This window comes from Gallus gallus, chromosome Z (assembly GCF_016699485.2).
Source record: "Gallus gallus isolate bGalGal1 chromosome Z, bGalGal1.mat.broiler.GRCg7b, whole genome shotgun sequence".
Taxonomy (NCBI): Eukaryota; Metazoa; Chordata; class Aves; order Galliformes; family Phasianidae; genus Gallus; species Gallus gallus.
In genome coordinates, this window is record NC_052572.1 from 42,114,116 (window position 1) to 42,133,710 (window position 19,595).

The 19,595-nt window shown below is 36.8% G+C and overlaps 1 protein-coding gene across 22 annotated transcripts in view; it reads left to right on the plus strand.

The window, feature by feature from the left end:
- Positions 1-19,595, plus strand: part of AOPEP (aminopeptidase O (putative)) — a 175,018-nt gene that overhangs the window by 27,021 nt on the left and 128,402 nt on the right. For all 22 annotated transcript variants that reach the window (XR_006932390.1, XR_006932392.1, XR_006932393.1 and 19 more), the window contains 2 exons: positions 10,155-10,311; positions 12,358-12,606. Coding sequence is in view for 17 of the 22 variants with exons in the window: in XM_040656059.2 (XP_040511993.1) it covers positions 10,155-10,311; positions 12,358-12,606 (406 nt within the window). In the remaining 5 variants the exon portion in view is untranslated. The remainder of the gene's footprint in view (positions 1-10,154; positions 10,312-12,357; positions 12,607-19,595) is intronic.

Genomic DNA, 19,595 nt, shown 5'->3' on the forward strand with positions numbered 1-19,595 from the left:
TTCTGTACTCTGAAAATCCAGTGTTTGTTTTTTTTTCGGTTGGTTTGTGTGTGTGTGTTTTTTTTTTTTTTAATTGGTAGATAACGCTATCTGCAACTGAAAGCAAGCAAGCATTTTTCTTTTTTATTGGTTATACTTCATTCTTCAGACCTCTGTCTGCACAGATAATGAAGTTTTTATGACAGTTATCTAAATCATACTAAGTATGCCCTGCCACCATTAGTTTTGAAATTGGTTGAGAAGCAGGGTCAGTATTTTCTAGTGTAAGTAGTTTTGTTGTCAGGCCTCTAAATATGAAGCCTGCTTTATGAAAGTGGTACTCATTGATGTTCAGTGAGAAGTCACGATTTTCATGCATCTCAATATTAATAGTTAGAATTATCCTTACTTAATTAGGCCTAGTTTAAGTACTGGTTGGTCCAGTGCTAGTACTAGGAGAGAAATCCTAGATTTCCGTTTTATTCTCACTTTCCCCCTGACACACAAAGTAAACTTGATTCATACAGCACCTCTGCGGCATTAATCAGCATTAATCAGTAGAGTTGCAGAAAGTGCAAGCTGTATTCAGGCTGCAGACAGAAGGAGAGAGCTTATCTCTTGCACACAGAAATGGAGATAAGTTGAATGGGAGCATTCTGTGGGGTGAATCCAACATCCATCCAGTGGCTACGTACACTGATTTTCCAAAGGTTTTTAAGTTTAAATCCCTAAATAAATGTATACATTTCCCTTTGCAGAGGAGAAAGTTGTTGCTCCATATGTTTGAACAAGGCCCACCACTCCACAGTTATATACTCTAGTTGTAAATAAATGGAATAAGGACTATAGTCCCTGTATCTCACCCATTCTGATAAATGAGCTCTTAGAACTCAAGGAAAGCCAGCCTCCTATTGAACTGTTTTGGAAGTCTCAGTTCTGAAGTAATTTAAACTTTTAATGCTTACAATAATTACAATGATTACAAGATAGGATCCAACTCTTACAGCGGTTATTTTCCACCATAAACCTGTCTTCAGAAATGACTAACTCTTTTTACTTATTTATTCCTGTCCTAACGAACTGCTTTGCTCAGTTTCACTCTTTCCCTAATTCACCCCTCAGGCAAAGTTTAATAGTTGTTTTTAGCTACTGCTGTAGTGAACTGACTTCTTGTATAATCCTTCAAAACTGTTCATAGCTTATAGTGATAAAATAAGTTAATCTCTCAACACTTGCAAAAAGGGGCTGATGCCTATATTTAGACAAGGCCCAAATTTTTTTTATTGGGAAACATACTGAAGCATTTGGATACTTAAAAGTAGCTTAGGCATACTTTTGATGTATGAATATAATGTTACTTCCTTTTGGCCAGAAGAATTGTAGACTGTATAGCAGTTTTCTGCAAAGGTTTTTATCCTGTGAAAGGATTGTTTAATGAAAGCTTATGGAAAAGGTTAGAATTAGGTCTTTGGAAAAAAAAAAAAATCTTCCACTCTGGAGAGTCCAATTTATATTTGAGAGGGGAGGAATTATTTTGGTCATATGTGAAGCATTTCAAGCCTTGACTGCTGCTGAAATACAGACAACTGCCATGATAAGCTTCTCACTCATTTGGGCGGTAGTGTTTTCCTGGCATGGTATTAAGAAACTGTTCTTGATTTCAGGCTAGGAGAACAGTTCTGCAGTTATCATATTATATATTATGTATAATTTACTTTTATTCACACTCCTGCCTTGCTCATGTGTTGTTACCTGTACCTTAGTGGTGTCTGCATGGTCTAAAGTATTATGAAGAAAATGGATACTTATGTGGATTTCTACAAATAGAAACCTGTGGAAGATTTTCAGGCAACATAAATAGGCATAGGCCAGTTAATATCAATGTTCTTTTAGACAAATTTGCTAGTTGAAAAGTCTGTATTGTGAAATAATTATTTCCTTAATAACATTGCTTATTCTAGTTTAAAGAGTCCATTACATATGTATAGTGGTATTAAGAGAAAAACTAATTCTGGGGAAAACCATTTTTAAAATGCAGTTGATGGAGTGTTGAAAATGATATCAGTGTACCATATCATTAATGACAGAATTGAGACTTAGTGGCCCTAAGTTGGCCAGTCACCATGTGGAGAATATAAGGGTTTTTTGTTTAAGTTCTTGTAGTAGTTATAATCAGTAATTCTTCTGTCAATGTAAAGCTTTGCATATTTATTTATTTTTAATTTTCCCAAACCAATCCATTGTATATCCTTTCCTAAGAATTCAATATAGAGGAAATGATTTATTTTAGCTTCACTGTGCTAATGATATGCTGAGTGAAAGTGTGTTGTGAGCTGGGAAGAATCAAATGCAGCATTAAAGGTAGGCCCTTTCGGAGAAGTTTTGGGCTAAACTTTACTGAAGAGAAGCAGCAAGACTATATTCAGTCCTTAAGTTTTTCCTTTCCCTCTCCCCAGGACGGCATTCCTGAGAGTGTCGAAGATTCTACTTACAGAGCTACATGACACAAGGGACTCTTAATTTGTCCTAATTTTGTCATGAAATAAGGGTTGTTTGATTTCTTTAAAGGTAGTAAATATTATACTCCAATAGCTCTCAAAGGCTCAGTAATTAATAACAGCCTCATTATCTGTGTGCTTATATACACAAAAAAATAACAAATAACTTTTAGAGACCTGTTTGGAATTGTAAAAAATCTACAAAATAGATGAGGAGAGAAAGGAAAGCAGTGATACTGTAAGGAATGATTTAAAAACAAAGCACAAAGCTTAGGTGCTAATCTAGATAAATCCTAAATGAGTTTAGGAATCCAGATTCGTTAGGTTCATTAGTAGGCCTGTGCTGTTGAATGGGCCATCCCATGCAGATCTTTTCATTTTCTAACTATGTGGGGCATATTAATTCTATCTAACTTAGAATTTTGTCTTTATAACACACCTACCAGCCTTGCAGAGAGGATTAAATGAAAACATTTTTTACCATTTTTTTAACATACAGTATGCTATTGCTGTAGTGCGTATTTATAAAATCACACTGTCAGAACACCAAAATATATTTTTAAGAATGGAGTTCCTTAGAAAAAACAAGTATTTTTGCGAACAGTTGTTAATCAATTTATTCTGAATAGAACTACAAGTTCAATTTCTAACAAAATTTTTGTTGTTTCAAGATTATATTTTTAATGTGTGTAGACAGCTAGTAAGAGAGTAGCAAGCAAAGATTATACTTACCTGCCTTTAAACAGAGATCTGCATTCTGCTTCATAAACCTACATCTGTAGGTGTACGGATACTTTCATCCAACTACTCAGTGCACAGATTCCTCATTTGCCATTTGTATTTGCAGGTTTTCTCTAATTGCATGTAGCATTTTTTGCATTCTCCCTCCTATAAGATTATGGTTCATTCTTTCATTTGAAATGAAATGTGGCCACAGTTGCTTGAAAGATGGGAACAAATGGAAACTATTCCAGTAAGATCTACAAGTGCTTCAAAATACTATGCCTTCTTTATGTAGTACTTAAGGGAGAAAAGAATGTCAAAAGAATGTTTTTGGTAATGCCCTTGGGGAAGAAAGGAACACTGTAGATATGGTGTTTGCGTGTAATATAAGCCATTTAACCACTGGATATACTTTTCAATTTTTGTTAGTATTATTTTCATTTCATTGCTGTTATATGTGCGTATATGTTTTGTGCATATATGTTTTGTCACAAGCAGCTTTATATTAGTTTTGATTCATGTTCAAGAAGTAGACATTCAGTAATAAGCATGAAAGGGTCTGTGTACAATTTACTCTATATTCACATATTCCTGGTGTTTCTATCTTATGTAGACTTTGATTTCAGCTAGAAGATGTGTTCTGTTATTAGAAATATAGCGGTATAGAAGCCATCACCTGCATTGTAGCTAGTAGCAAAAGCTTTTATTTGAGCTTTTCTCTTTTCTCAAGGCAAAATTAAAGTCTGGTACTCATGTTGATTGATCTCCAATATGTATCGGGAATTACAGTGCGGGAATTGACAGCTTGTCACATGCTACTCATCCCTCTGAATCAGTAATGGTTGAACTAATACTCAAGCATGAATGTGAGAAAGCTGTATGGGAAGTTCTGTCCTTCAGATAAGATCGAAAATCTCTGCAAGTCACAAGGAGTTCCAGAAGGCTGGAGGATTCTTCATCGTGGTGCCCCAGCTAAATAGTCGTTTACTAAGCTGTGTTTTTATGTACTGGTGCTAGCTCTTACTTTGTATATCAAGTTCCAGGGTTGAGTGGATACCTCTAATTCTTAGAAGTAGCTAAATTGTGTTTTTCTGCTAATTCATGTACATTGTTTTTATATATTAGCACATCCCCCCTCAAATATGTAGATTGTGCCAACACAGTTATAAACACCACAAAATACAATCTTAATACTCCATCAGGCATTATCAGGCAGTGGCTCTCACGTGATTCTTCAGCTGCAATAAACTCTGCAGGACTTAAACAATGTAGTACTTTCAAAAATATCTGAATGCATTAAAATTCTAATAACTAATTTCACAATTCATTGTTATTATTTCAAGTACGGTGAACAAATGGCCTGTAAGTTGTTCTTTTGGGCAATAAGAAATAGTTTATAATTTCTTACTCTTGTTAAATATAGTCCTAAATTGTGAATAGGTTGTTTTCCAGTTTATCTTACAGAATAGGTGATGTTGCAGGATTTGTATAATTGTAAGATAGACTGCTTTGCAGAACTGAGAATTTTTTTTTAATGATTTTTAAATTAGCTGTAAGAAAATATTTTGCCTAAAGTAATTACATATAGGAATCTTATTACTTTTAAATTATGTCTGATTTTAAGGAGACAGAATAAGCATTAAAAACATAAGGACCAGTGTGCTCTTCCTTTCCCATGGGTGAACCCTTGTCCAACCTCTTGTTCCCAAGATGTCCTTGCTTAGTGTGAAAATGTTTTCTTGGTACAAAATGCTATTAACTTCAGAAGAGAAAGGAATCTTCCCATTTGATCTGTACTACTTTCTCTTACCCTGGAGGTGGTGCTGTCTACAAGGAAGCCACTGGTAAGCAGGGGACAGTCAGGAGAAAGGTAGACGGGGGAAAAGGAAGAGTGGAGCTTGTCATCCCAGTGCATAGTGAGGATACAAATAATGGAAAACGAAACAAATAACACCAATCTGAAGAAAGTTAAAGAAAGGAAGTTATGGGAGAAAAGAGGTAGCTGGGAGGCTACCATACCAGTGAGAGTTAAACTCTTTTTGAAACAGTACTTTGGTGGTTGCTTTACAGGCGTGTTGCGTACATGAAGACCATTTCAGTCATTGATCAGTGAATACATTATAGAGAGAGTTCATTTATTGTCCTTATGGTGTGAGCTCACTTACATGGCTGAGTTAGGACCTCTTAAACAAAGTAAAATACAAAACAGAAATGCACAGACAGTGGAAGCAGTGATCTACATCCTGAGAAGTTTGTAAGGACACATGGTCTACATCCTGAGAAGTTTGTAAGCCTGGGAGTTTAGGGTTGGGACAGGGAAAGGCAAGAGTGAAACTTGACTAGGAATGTGAAGAATACCAGGAAGGGTTTCTGCAGGTACAGAACACGGCAAAGGAAGACATAAGAAATATTAACCTCTGGTGAGTGAGACAGGGAACTTGGCTACAGCTGACATGGAGAAGGCTAACTTATTCAACGACTTTTTGGCCTCAGTCTTCACCAGCATTTGCTCTTACTGTGCCTCCCAAGTCTAGACGTAGGAAATGGGGAAATTAAGTTCTACCCACCATATGATGCTCTGAGACCATGTGAGGAACCTGAATGTGCACAAGTCCATTACACCCAATGAGATGCATCCCAGAGTCTTAGGGGAACTGGCAGACTAGATTGCTAAACCATTCTCCTTCATATTTGAAAAGTTATGAAGTCACTCATGACTGCAAAAGGAGAAGTGTAACAGCCATGTTTAAAAAGAGTAAAAAGGAGGACCTGTGGAGCAGCAGACCAGTCAGCTTCACTTTTGCACATAGTAAGATCATGGAGCAGATCCTCCAGGAAACAATTTTAATACATACGGAAAACATGATTGTAGACAGCCAACAGGGCTTCACAAAGTGCATGTCATGTCTAGGTAGTTTGGTGACCTTCTACAACCAATAGACAGCACTGGTGGGCAAGGAAAGAGGAACTGATCTACCTTCACTTTTGCAAAGCCTTTGGTATGGTCCCATACAAGATCCTTATCTCTAATTCGGAGAGACATGGATTTGGTGGACCACTTGGTGGGTAAAAAATCGGCTGAGTGATTCCATCCAACGTATTGTGATCAGTGTCTCAGTGTCTAGGTGGAGACCAGTACCTCATGGGCCCATATTGGTACTGTTTAATATTTTTATTGGTGACATGCATGTAGATATGGACAGGTAAGGGATGCCATCTAGAGGAATTTTGACAGACTTGAGAGTTGGGCCTGTGCAAACCTCACAAAGTTCAACAAGGCCAGGGTGCTGCACCTCCAGTCTCAAATATCAGTACTGACTGGCTGATGAATGGACTTGGAGCAGCTCTGTGTAGAAGGATGTGAGGATACGGATAGATGGAAAAACTCAACATGAGCTGGCAGTATATGCTTGCAGCTCAGAAAGCCAATTGTATCCTGGGCTTCATCAAAAGAGGTGTGGCTAGCAGGTTGAGCAAGATGGTTGTCCCCTGGATACCTTATTACTGTCTTCTAATACTTTAAGGGTCTCTAGAGGAAAACATGGAGAGAGGATCACTATCAGGAGAAGTAACAGCGTCAAACTAAAAAAAGGTAGATTTAAATTAGACATAAGGAAGAAATTCTTCACTGTTAGGATGGCGAGGCACTGAACAGATTGCCTGGAGAAATTGGAGGTGTTCAAGGCCCGGGCTGGATGGGACTTTGGGCAACCTGATCTAGTGGGTGGCAACCCTGCCCATGGCGGGAGTGTGAAACTAGATAGTCTTAACATCCTTTCCACCCCAAGCTATCTGTGAGACTGTGTTCAATCCAGTGCATGTAATTCAGTTGTTCAAGGGAAGACTACTGTTAGAAAAATATTTACTTATCCTGTGCAATTTTAGGTTATGAGTGGAAATGGCATCTAAAATCTCTGCAGGAAGTGGATTGAGTTCCAGCTGCATGTGTAAAGACAATAGATCTTGGATCTTGTCCTAAGAGTATCCAGAGTTTGCATGATCTGTAAAATGCCTGCAAAATATATGAGACTGGGAAAACAGAAGAGAGGCCATAGGTTAGTTGCTTCTCTTTTATTCATGGAACTCAAGTTTAGATAAATCTGGAGACACATATCAAGAAAACCTAATTTCTCCTGTGTTTGGTACCTGAATCCTTTTTCAGGTTTTGCTCCGCCTCTGAATATCATGTTTGTTTCCAGTCCATGTAAATTTGTGAATGCAGTACATACTGTTCTTCTTTCTGGAGTGTGAACTGATTTTGACATTCTGTTCAAATTACCGTCCCCTTTTTCTTACAAACAAAAACCAAAAACCTCTGTGGTCTTGCTTGCTCCAGCCTGTCTTGAAAAACTTGTTTATCTCTGTAATGCTTTCCACTCCCTCTGTTTGTGTAGCAAAGACCTCCTTCTTTTACTTTTAGACAGTGTCCACACTATTGCGAGTCTTCTCTGTTATATCTTCTGTCACCTTGAACAGTTTTCTGTGACTGCCTTTGGCTTTCATTTTTGTTTCAGAACTCCATTGAAAATGCATTAGTTTTGCCTCACTTTTTCTCTCTTCCTTTGCTGTTATTTGAAGGTTTTATTGTTAACATAACTCTTAATGCATTGCGTTACAGAACTACAGAAAGTGAAGTTGTATAGACTACCTCTTGTACCCATTTAAGTTGAAAGTAAAGCTGCTGCTGTCTTCAGTATGAAAAGGCTTGGGCCTTCAGCAAAACTTGTATAAATGAAACTCCACATTACACTACTATTTGAGAGTCTGTTGTTTCAAAACAGTAAATTGGTACTGTTCTGGGCCATTTGCTCAATACTGTTCTTTTGCTCAAAATGGAATGCACTTGTGTTGGCTTGTTTCTAACTTGGGTAAGTTTCCAAAAAAAAAAAAAAAAAAAAAAAGAGAATTTGGTAAAAGTTATCCTCTTTGATTCAAATATATTTGGAGCAAATAAGCTCCTTCTGCTCACATACTGTTGTGAGGTTAAGAAAATTACAGCAGTAATATATGTTCACCTGATAGTACCAATCAAATCTTTTTGATGGCAGTGGTAGATGTTGCTGTTAGTGGAATAGAGTGAGTTTAAGTGGTTGCTACTGCATATAAAAGGCAGAGGCTTTTTGTGGCAGATAAAGAAAGATGAAACCTCAGCCTCTTACAAGACATTATAAACATTATATTAAATAGTAAGGAGCAAAATTTGTTGAGGCTGAGCAGTAAGGTTTTTTAACTTGTTCTTTCTTTGGACAACTTGACCTTCTAGTGTCATTTAGTTAGGAGATAATTACCAGCATCTTTCATTCCCCTATGCCTTCTGGTAGCCACTTGATTATTTCCAACCTCCGCACCTTTTTTCTCCTGTTGATAGTATTCCATAGCCCTGCTTAGAATAGTATTGCATTATATAATAGTATTAATGTTTTCTTAAAATAAATTAAGTTTGTATGTTTCCACAGTTTCCATGGCCACACTTATTTGCACATGATTCTGTAGGCTAGGCTTTCTCCAAGAGTAATTAACCTATTAATATGGTGTATCAACTGTACTAGCACCCATAAATGGGTACTTAAATGCAACCCTTTAGTTGTGCTCTTTTTAGAGGGGCAAATGTAAACCTAAACAGTATTTAGATTAATGAAAGGTAGGCTGCCTCAAAATATTTTGAAGGTTGTCAACATGTGTTTGCATCTATACTCAGCATATAGGACACTCTCTGTCTTCCAGCACTGTGTTCCTATACTATTAAGTATCAACTTTTACCTTCTGTTAGATTTCCTAATCTTGTTACGGCAGCTCCTGGATTATCATGACCTGAAAACTCACTTTGGCAATATTCTATCTGATTCTGAGCTTTGATTTCTAACTCCCTGGTTGGCACATCTATGTCTCAGATTGCCAAGTCTGATCCATAAGTACTAGTGTTGTTTGTTAAAACTTTTTTGTCAGTTTGGTACTGTCCAGAACACAAACAAAAGTTTGTGATGTTTGTAATTTCATATATACAAGACAAAATCGTAAGGAAGTGATCCAGGTTTACCAGAATTAAATGTTAATCTTTTGTGTCTTAAGATGCTATTAGATTTCACATCCGATACAATTCTTGGGAAGTAACAATGTTATCCTTGCATTAATAACATCTCAGTAACTACAGATTTTTTTACAGCTGAAGATATCAGCAGATAGAGGAATGTTAAGGTCTTTAGTATAGAATCATCAAATCACAGAATCACTAAGGTTGAAAAGGACCTCCAAGATCATCCAGTCCAACCATCCACCTGTCACCAAGAGCTCTCACGAAACCATGTCCCTCAACACATCTAAACACTCCTTGAACACCTCCAGGGTTGGTGACTCAGCCATCTCCCTCGGCAGCCCATTCCAGCACCTGACCACTCTTTTGGAGTAGTATTTCCTGATGTTCAGCCTGAATCTCCCCTGGTACAACTTGAGGCCATTCCCTCTAGTCCTATCACTAGTCACACGAGAGAAGAGGCCGACCCCCAGCTCACTACAACCTCCCTTCAGGTAGTTATAGAGAGCAATAAGGTCTCCCCTGAGCCCCCTCTCTTCTCCAGACTAAACAATCCCAGCTCCCCCAGCCATTCCTCATAAGGCCTGTGCTCCATACCCGTCACCAGCTTAGTTGCCCTTCTCTGGACACTCTCCAGGGCCTCAATGTCTTTCTTGCAGTGAGAGGCCTAAAACTGAATGCAGTACTCAAGGTGCAGCCTCACCAGTGCTGAGTACAGATAAAAGAAAATGATACAGAATCCAAGGTGTTCACATATGACTGCTCTTACACGTCTCAATGACTCTTTTTTTATTCTTCTTCAACAAAAAATACCAGGACGTAAGGTGAGAGATATGACCCAGAATCTCAAGTACACAAAAATATCAAGTATTGACTGGGTGCTGTTACTGCTGAATCTGTACAAATGTTCTTTTTATTCACAGGTGTCATGAGCTGGTACTACTATGTAACTATGCCAATGCCAGCATCCACCTTCACTATTGCTGTGGGGTGCTGGCAGGAGGTTAAACAGCAATGCTTCACAGCTGCTACTGAGACAGAAGATGAGTTTTCCGTGCCATTTTCACAAGCTGATTTCAGGTTGGTGTTTGGAATATTGTTGAGAAGTGACTTTTTACTCCCCGGTGACATTTTCTCCATAGAAGGTGAACATAAGTCATTTCAGTACAGGAATCAAAACAGAACTTGTTTCATCTTTCTAGATGGAATCAAAACAGAACTTGTTTCATCTTACTAGAAAAATCATGACATAATAATAATACCCAAGGCTTTTTTTCATGAGTAAGGGAGTGATTCGTTTTATGTAAAAACAAACTGCTTCATGAGCAATAGCGCTAATCCTAGTGTTATCTGGATTTGCATCTTACATCCTGTGATGCTTAATGCCCTGCTGCAAGACTACCAGATTCTCCACTTTTTATTACATTCTCTTGCTGTAAGATCCTCAGTGCTACGTAACTTGGCCCACACTGGATATCTAGTGTCCACTAGTGGCATAGTTCTTAGCCAATGCAAGCTGCTACTTCTCCTTTCTTGTACAGTCCCATCGCAGAGTTAGAGCTGTCCTGCACTTTTGTTTGCCTGGGTTCTTGTGTAATGTCGCAGTGGTTCTGTGAAAGAATTTTGGATATTCATTCGGTTCAATGAAAAATAGCCTGCTGTCTGGTACATGCAGTGGCTACTTTGCTATATTTCACAAAGCCTGTAGAAATATAATTATTTTGGATACATCTATCTCTCTTTTCAATATAGTCAGAAAGGTTTGTTACATTTAGATTAGCCCAGGGTTGTCTGACCCCTGAGATGTTTGTAAACACTAATGAGATCTCCCCTCAGTCTTCTTTTTCCCAGGCTGAACAGACCCAAATTACTCAGTCTTTCCTCAAAAGGGAGATGCTCCAGGCCCTATTCAAGCTTTAAGGCAGTTTATACATATGATAAGATTTTAGAAATTATTTTCTTTTTATTCCTCTACTATTTATTTGTTTGTTATAACTATCAATACAGAAGTATTCAGTAATTGTTAACCATGTTTCTCTGATGTACAGAATATTCAGTAATTGATTTGATGCAGGATATTAATCTGACAGTGTGTTTAATTTTTATTTTTTGGAAACTTTTGGAAAATGGGATTTTCTTTATCTTTCTGTGACAAAAAATACTGCAAGTTCTAATCAGTGTGATGGTCATTGTTCTCATCTGTTTTTGTTGAATAAATTGAAACAGGTGAGGTGATATTTCTGCAACAGGTGAGCTTTAGAAGAAAAACTAACCCAACAAGAGTTTTTAAAAAGCACATCTGGGAGTTAACACAGCAAATATTCATTGTTTGTTTATGTCATTAAGACTAACTAACTAACTAAGCCAGTAGCAGAGGTTTCTAGAAAGGTATGAAATTGATATCAAGCAGATATTAAAGTAGTGTCTTAGGAATGATAAAGGGGATAGACTCTTGAGCAGCAGGAAAAAGAAGAATTTCTGAAAGACATTACTTAAATGTGTAGTATAATTTATGTTCAGGCACCAGCGAGTTTGGTGTTATCTGTGAGAGATATCTGTGAGAGATATCTGTGTTGATCAGACTGAATTGATACCTACTTATTTTTCTTGACACTAATGTGATATCTGTGTTGATCAGACTGAATTGATACCTACTTATTTTTCATTTAGGGAAAAAAAACAAAAACAGTAAAAACTCCTGGAGATTTTTTTTTTCTACAAAAAAAAAAAAAAGAGAAAAAAAGGGAATTTTATTGTAGTTGCGTGTAATAAGGGAGTAAAAAAAAATTTGGTTCCTCAGTTGGGTAGAAATTCTCTGAATAAGGAAGCATTTTTGTATCATTATTTAGTTTTTATCTTTTTTTGATTCATATCTATTATAAAAGCAAGGTTTGTCTATTTCTTCTTTTTTAGTTATAAGTAACTATAACTGCTCTATTCAGTTGCGTAATAATAATTCTGACCTGTGTTTTCATAGTGCTAAACATGGATGAATGGTATAAGAAGATTAAGTGAGATGGATGTATGTCAACTAACTGTATCATTCTGGTGTCTGGAAAATATGTTAGTGTATTCAATTGTGTATTTCTATATCACATTAAACTCTTTTTTTATTGTTATTGTCAGATGGCATAAAGAAAGCTGTGGTCATGTGGAATATCCCTGCCGTTTCCAAAATCCTGCTGCCACGTTGCAAAGAATAATTCCCTATAGAGTTTTTGCTCCCTTGTGCCTCATGGAGTGCTGTGAAGAACATTTACTTCAGCTTATTCCTCAGTGCCTCTCAGCTGCTTACTCCACACTGGGCACCCATCCCTTTTCAAGGCTTGATGTTTTGATAGTTCCTTCAAACTTTTCCAGCCTGGGAATGGCTAGGTAAAGAATGCTTTTACGATCTTGCCTCATTCTGTATTTTGTTAGACCCCTTTTTATCAGCTAATTAACAGAGTAAAATTGCTGCCAATATAAAACTGCTGTTTAATTAAATGGATTTTAAAATGTTAGTTGTTGCTAGCTGGGTTTTGCTTAGTAGGTATACTTGCCTACTTTGTGCTGAGATCTTTAGTTTCAGTGTTTTATGGGCTTGGGAAGTTCATAAGATATATATGAATTTCCACTTTCCAAAACCGAAGTTTTTTTAATTAGTTCTATTATTTCCAGTACGTGATGCTAATATCATTCTGTGTTTGTTGTTGTTGTTGTTGATGACTTTATCACTATGTTCGGACAGAACATGTTAAAATTCAGATATGTAGTTTATTTACAAGTCTTTTGTGGTTTAAGATTTTCTAGTCAAACATTGGGCTTTGGAAGCTGAGGAAGGTGAACTATTAAGTGTTCATGTAATTGTAGAAAATAAGAAGTTTAATTAAATATTGTTATTTTTACAATACAATTTCCAGTTGTGCAATAACAGAAGAATTTTAGCTCTAGTACTAGTACAGAAATATCTAGTAATTAAAATTTCACATATATTTTTAAATTTTCTTAAAAATATTTAAGTTTCTTATCACACAGGATTTGCTAATAGCAGAGAATAAAATGCTATTTATATTACTTCTTCCTAGTACCAACACTAGACTAGAAGATTTTAGGCCTATATATTATAGAGTAGAACATCCGAAGGAGAGTGAAGGCTGAAAGAACTACAATGGCTGCTCCAAAAGTAATGAATAATATTTTATAACATTGGCCCACAACATTCTAGGCAGAAGTTGGTCATATGGCAGTACAGGTTGAACCTTCTCACCAGTTACATTTTGTTGCCGTGTGACAGATGGCAGTAGAGGGGCAGTCTGACAATATGGTGTCTGATCAATTGTACGACTAATCAAATATGAAAATTTCTGTTTCATGCTAGATGTTCTGATTTTCCTTTCTGTAGATTTCTTTGTTCAGCTTTCATCTTGCAGTCCTCCTCAGAGATAAAAAAAAATAAAAAAAAATTTGCTGTCTTGTAATACTATTGCATAGTTTTTGTTGTAGGTTTACTTTTTTAAGGACTATAAAATTTAAGAATTCAACATTCAGTGATGCTCTTTTTCACATCAGCCTCATATTTGTAGATAACTTGCATATGTTACTGAGTTTTCAGTGATAGATTTTTGGTTAACAGACTCATAAATTAAAGCAGCATGAAACAGATTCCTTGTTACTTTGGACACCTACCACAGATTATATTTGATTTGGAGGTAGGTGTTATGCTGAGTACCATGTTCTTGAAGCTGTATGAAGTTGAGAGAGCTGCTCAGTAATTTCTTCTGACTTCAAAGACATGGTACTCAAAGATTGACATGAATCCTTTTAAGTCATTTCTGTGAGTGAGAAAAAGACTACACATTTCAGTTAGCTGTATGACAAGAGCAGTGTCAGTGGAACCATGAAAGACACAAGATGTACACACAGAAAAAGAAAAAAAAAAAAGAAAAAGAAAAAGAAATCAGTGAGAGATGTGTAGGCCAAAATGATAGTATTGAGTAGGAACAATCTTCAGGATGCTGTTGTTGGTATGTTACTGCTCCTTGGGAAGATGGCAGTGCTTCCCCTGCATATACCTTTCCCAGAATTTGAAGGGAAAGGATGCCTGGAGGGTGTTCTGTTGCAAAACCATCTATGGTTATCTGAATGCAGACTGTGTATTTGGAATTTGTAATAATGTTTTCTTTGTGGAGGAGATGAGAAAACCTCTGTGTATATTTCCTTATGCTTCCTTTAATGACTGTTCATTCCAAGTGATCCCTATCACTGAATATAAGTAAAGGATGAAAGAAGGAGCATGCATACTTCCTGATGCTTTTCATCAGTTCATCAAGCCAAGCACATTCAAATTTTTTTAAATCGAAATAAAATAATAATTTATTTAAATGTCAAGCTGTTTGGACAGCAAAGGGAATTATTATGTGACTCATAAGAGCTCGCTTGTTCTTGTTTCGTGTGATATATTTTTTTTCAGAGATTCTTTGCATATAGCAGCTACTTACAAGGTCTGTTCCTGCCCATGCAATGATAATTACATGCATGACTTCAGTTAAGACTAAGTTGTGTGCAAAACCATGCCAAAACCCACATTATTTTAAAAAAAAAAAAATCTGCTGTTTCCATGGGTTAGAAAAGGTACTGCTTAGCTTCTTATCTTCAAGTCTATCTCTAGCAGTATAGCACAAAGGGACTACCATTTTGAGAATTCTAATTGTATTCCTGTCTGCTAGGGAAGGTAACAGTCATAAATTTTAGTCATTGTCTTAAGTATTAGGGCTTTAGAGCATTTAGCACTTTCTTTGTCTGTTCCTCATTAGCCAATGCTTACTGTGTTTTTATATCCCCAAATACTATTCTTAAGGGTAGTGTTTCTCCAGCATTTCAGAGTGGTTTAAAATGATGATAGTTCTTGCACAGAGTGACCTAATTAGGTGTTTTAAGCTGTCTATTCTAGCAGCTGCTACTATGAGCCAGTTGCGTTTCCCTTGAAGTTTGACTTTATGAGAAAAACTCTGCTAGAAAGCCTGTACATTTTACTTATGTTTTCTTTGCATCTCTTCCTGTCTTTTAAAATTTGCTTTTAATTTTTGTATGGAAACAAAAATCTTGATTACATATAATAATTGCCATCATTATTTCTTGCTTCCTGCATATCTTTGAAATTGGAAAACCTGATTTTACATACCTTCTTGATATCATGATACTTTAGTTCAAGTGACTCTGTATAGGTTTTCAGAAATTTTATGCTAATAGAAGAAGAATGTGACTCAGATAGCTTTGTTGGTGGTATATTAAACTCTACATTTAAAAAAAATGAATAAAGTATTGTGGATCAAATTTAAACAGCTTGAAATCTAGAAATTCAGGGCTTTTTGCAGAACTCTGAGAATGGCACAAACACCTAACAGCATTTCTTATTTCTGATTGTTTCTGATTGTAAGTTCTCTTGCTTTCACAAGGTAGAGAATTGGAGGAAAAAGGAGTAGGAAACATATGAGACTGCAAATATTCTAGCGCTCCTAATTAGATTGTGCAGGGAAGAGATCATAGAATCATAGAATGGCCTGAGTTGAAAAGGACCGTAATAATCATCTAGTTTCAACCCCTCTGCTATGTGCAGGGTCGCCAACCAGCAGACCAGGCTGCCCAGAGCCACATCCAGCCTGGCCTTGAATGCCTCCAGGGATGGGGCATCCACAACCTCCTTGGGCAACCTGTTCCAGTGTGTCACCACCCTCTGTGTGAAAAACTTCCTCCTAATATCTAACCTGAACCTCCCCTGCCTCAGTTTAAAACCTTTGTCCTATCACTATTCACCCTTATAAACAGTTGTTCCTCCTCTTGTTCATATGCTTCCTTCAAGTAATGGAAGGCCACAGTGAGGTCTCCCCAGAGCCTTCTCTTCTCCAAGCTAATCAAGCCCAGTTCCCTCAACTTTTCTTCATAAGAGAGGTGCTTCAACCCTCTGATCACCTTAATGACCCTCCTCTGGACCAGCTGCAAAAGCTCCGTGTCTTTCTTATGCTGGAGGCCCCAGGCCTGGACGCAGTACTCCAGATGGGGCCTCACAGGAGCTGAGAGGGGGACAGTCACCTCCCTCTCCCTGCTGGCCACTCCTCTTCTAAGACACCTGACATTATATTACACCAAAAGATGAACATCATACATATTTTACTCCCTTGAGAGTTGTGGACCTTTATTCATTAGGTTGGAGGACTTTTTTAGAAACAGTGGACTTCAAGAATTCTGTCTTTTTTGCTTGCAGCATACTTAATTTAAATAACATAGGTTTACTACTTTTTGAATTTGAAAACTGCTACTTGCACATTAAAAAACATGTGGGCCAAGCACTGTATTTTAGTTAGTCACATCACACATCAGTGAGAGCTATGAGTATGATGAAAAATGTCTTCTTTGGTATGTACCTTGCTCTTGTGTTTTTCCATAAGTACTAGCAGTAACTGTTGAAAACAAACTAATGGGATAGAGTAATGGGATAGATAGATCTTTGGGCTTAGTAGTTTGGTTGTTATTACAGCAGATAACTTACAATGAGATACCGATGTTTTCAAAAGAGGATGCCAATGTTGGGCTATTTGAACCTATTTGAGGTCTGAAATTAGTGGTCTTATTTTTAAATGTGCTGGACACCCTTGAAACCCAAATGGTGTTTGATGACAGAAATATAGAGGGTCCTTGGAAGAACTGTAGATAATGTCAGTTTATATTGCTGGCTAACCAAGAATTTGGCATCCCAGTAGATAGTAAAGATCTTAGTCTCTTTTCTCCTGTCATTTAAATGGTCCTCAATGGTATTTCTTCAAAGCATGACATCTCAGCAGAACTCTCGAGTCTTTCCAGGCCATGTCAGAGAGGTTGTTAACTTTTTAAATTGAAAAGGAAAAAATACAAAACAGAAAAAAACAAAGCAAAACAGCAACAGAAAACAACAAACCAAACCAAGCAGCCTCTCTGATCTGCGTGTCTGCAGTCATCATTTATCCAGTCTGTATGTCTACAGTGTTCCAGTAACAACTGATAAGTCTATAGTAAAAACAGTCAGGAATGTTGGAAACCATCCAAATGTCAAACCTAGTGTTGTTCAGCCTTGCAGAATTATGACTGACCATGTGCCTCAGCTCTGGATGCCTTCTGTGAGAATATACGTTTATATAAACTTTTTGGGGGTCATTATTTTCAGTTGTATTAGTTTAGGGAAATATTTGCAAGAGTAAACCTTAAATGTGAACACTCCTTGGTCTGTCCAGCCTAGCTAGAAATAAATACAAACAAAAGTTGAAGTAAAAAGAAAAGCAGTATGATGTCTGGAGAAAGAAAAACGTATATTGAATGTATTTTTTTAAAGTTATGTAATAATTTTTTTCTTTTTGTTTGTACTTGATGCGATCCCCTTCCTCAAAAGGTTGCAGCTTGTCTGATAATTTAATCCTTGATCCTGCAAATAATTTTGCATGTCCTCAAGTTTACATGCAAGAATCCTTTATGGTTTGATCAAAAACTGTGCTTACATGTTGATGTTCCTTGTTTTTGTTTTTGTTTTGGCCAGGATTCATTAAAGTCATTGAAGTTCATAAGTGAAATCTGACTTAATGATGTAGGCAACTTTAATGTGATTTGAATTTAAAGAATAGTTTTTCGAGCTTATACTTAGTAGAAATATTTGCAAGTAGTAGTGCTTTGGTATACTCTCAATGCTTCTTTTTTGATAGAATTTGAAATCCATAGTGGCATCCACCTAGGAGGAAAAAGTGTCAGTCCTTCTTTTGTTTCTATGATGAAAAATCAAGCAGGATATTGGGCTGAAAATAACAAGTAGTCCATTCATCAATGCAAACAAAAGTGCTGAAGCAGAACTGAACACAAACTGCTTTTAATCTTAATTTCTGTATTTTTTCCTATTTCAGATGACCACTTAGGCTGAGTTCTTGAAGAAAGGATGCAAATTACTCTTTTTTTTTTTTTCCCCAGAAGCAGTTTGTTCAGTTAGCTTTCTTTCTTCCTTTGGAAAATTATGTATTTTGTAAAATCATATGTAAATAAGTAAAGTTTGTTTGTTTTAGTATTGTGGAAATTATCTATGGAGTCCATATTGACTAGTACAAAGACTATCATAGAAAGCTATAACTACTGAGATTCATTTTAATTTATATGATTTTCCTTTTGAGTAGTTGTTGCTCTGGTAGGCATTTAAAGTATTTGCTAGCCTCACATGCTCTGTTGCAATAAAATGAAGATGATATAAATAATAATCTTAGTATACCTGCGTTTGTCAAAGCAACTTCAGAGATTTTCCTTGTGGAATGGAGAAGGGGAAGTGTGATGCTAGGTGGGTAAATACTTGACAAGAGAAGAAAAGATGGATATCTATTTAAAATGTTGCTTTTGTTCTTAATACAAGAAAAGCAGTCAGTCCTGGATGACGTGATATTCAAAACTGACTGTAGGCTATAATGGGGTATAACCTACAGTCAGTTATGGATTGAAAGAGATTCAAAATCAGTCTTCCTGCCATCCAAATATTTAACATGTTATATTTCATCTTAGGCTTTCTTTTGCTCAAATTTGTCACTATCTTAGCTATAAAATTTAGGTTCAATTTGTATGAAAATTGAAAATTATGGACCTAGTGACAGAGATTCAGTAATTTTTACATTTCCTAGGGCATTACAATTGTATTTCAGGAGGACAGAGCTATCCAAAGTTCATCGCTGTTGACTCTGATGTTTTAGTTGTTGCAGAGCAGTGCTTACACTACGGTAAGGGTTTTTCAAATTCTTATGCTACCGTGCCAGGGAGGGGGTGCACAAGAAGGAGGGCCATGGCCAGGGCCTCATACCTAACCTGGCCAAAGAGATATTGCATACCATCTGAGTACATGCTGAAAAATAAATCAAGGGAATTGGCTGGGGGCAGGGAGGCACCAGCAGGCACATTTGCTTGGGGACCAGCATTATTCAGCTGGTGGTGAGCAGTTGTGTAGTGCATTACTTGATCTCCTCTCCTCTCCCTCCCCCTCCTTTCCCTTCCCCTTTCCTCCTTCTTCATGGACCTTATCTCAACCCACGTGTTGATTCCTTATTCCTAAGAGCATGTTCTTTTTCCTCTTTAGAGTAATATTAAAAAGATGAATAGATTTCTTACCCTCAATAACTCTTATTCTTCCTCACTTTCTTGAAAATGTGTGTTTACAGAATACAGAGTTCTTTCATTTTAACTTAGCAAACAGGCCTTCCTGTGCTTTGAATAAATAAATAAATATGGTAAATATATTCCCTGCTTCTGCTTAAGGAACATTTCAAGAAATATATAAATAGCTTCCTAAGCCAAATATTGTTTGATTTTGCATCAGCATCTTCACTTGACAT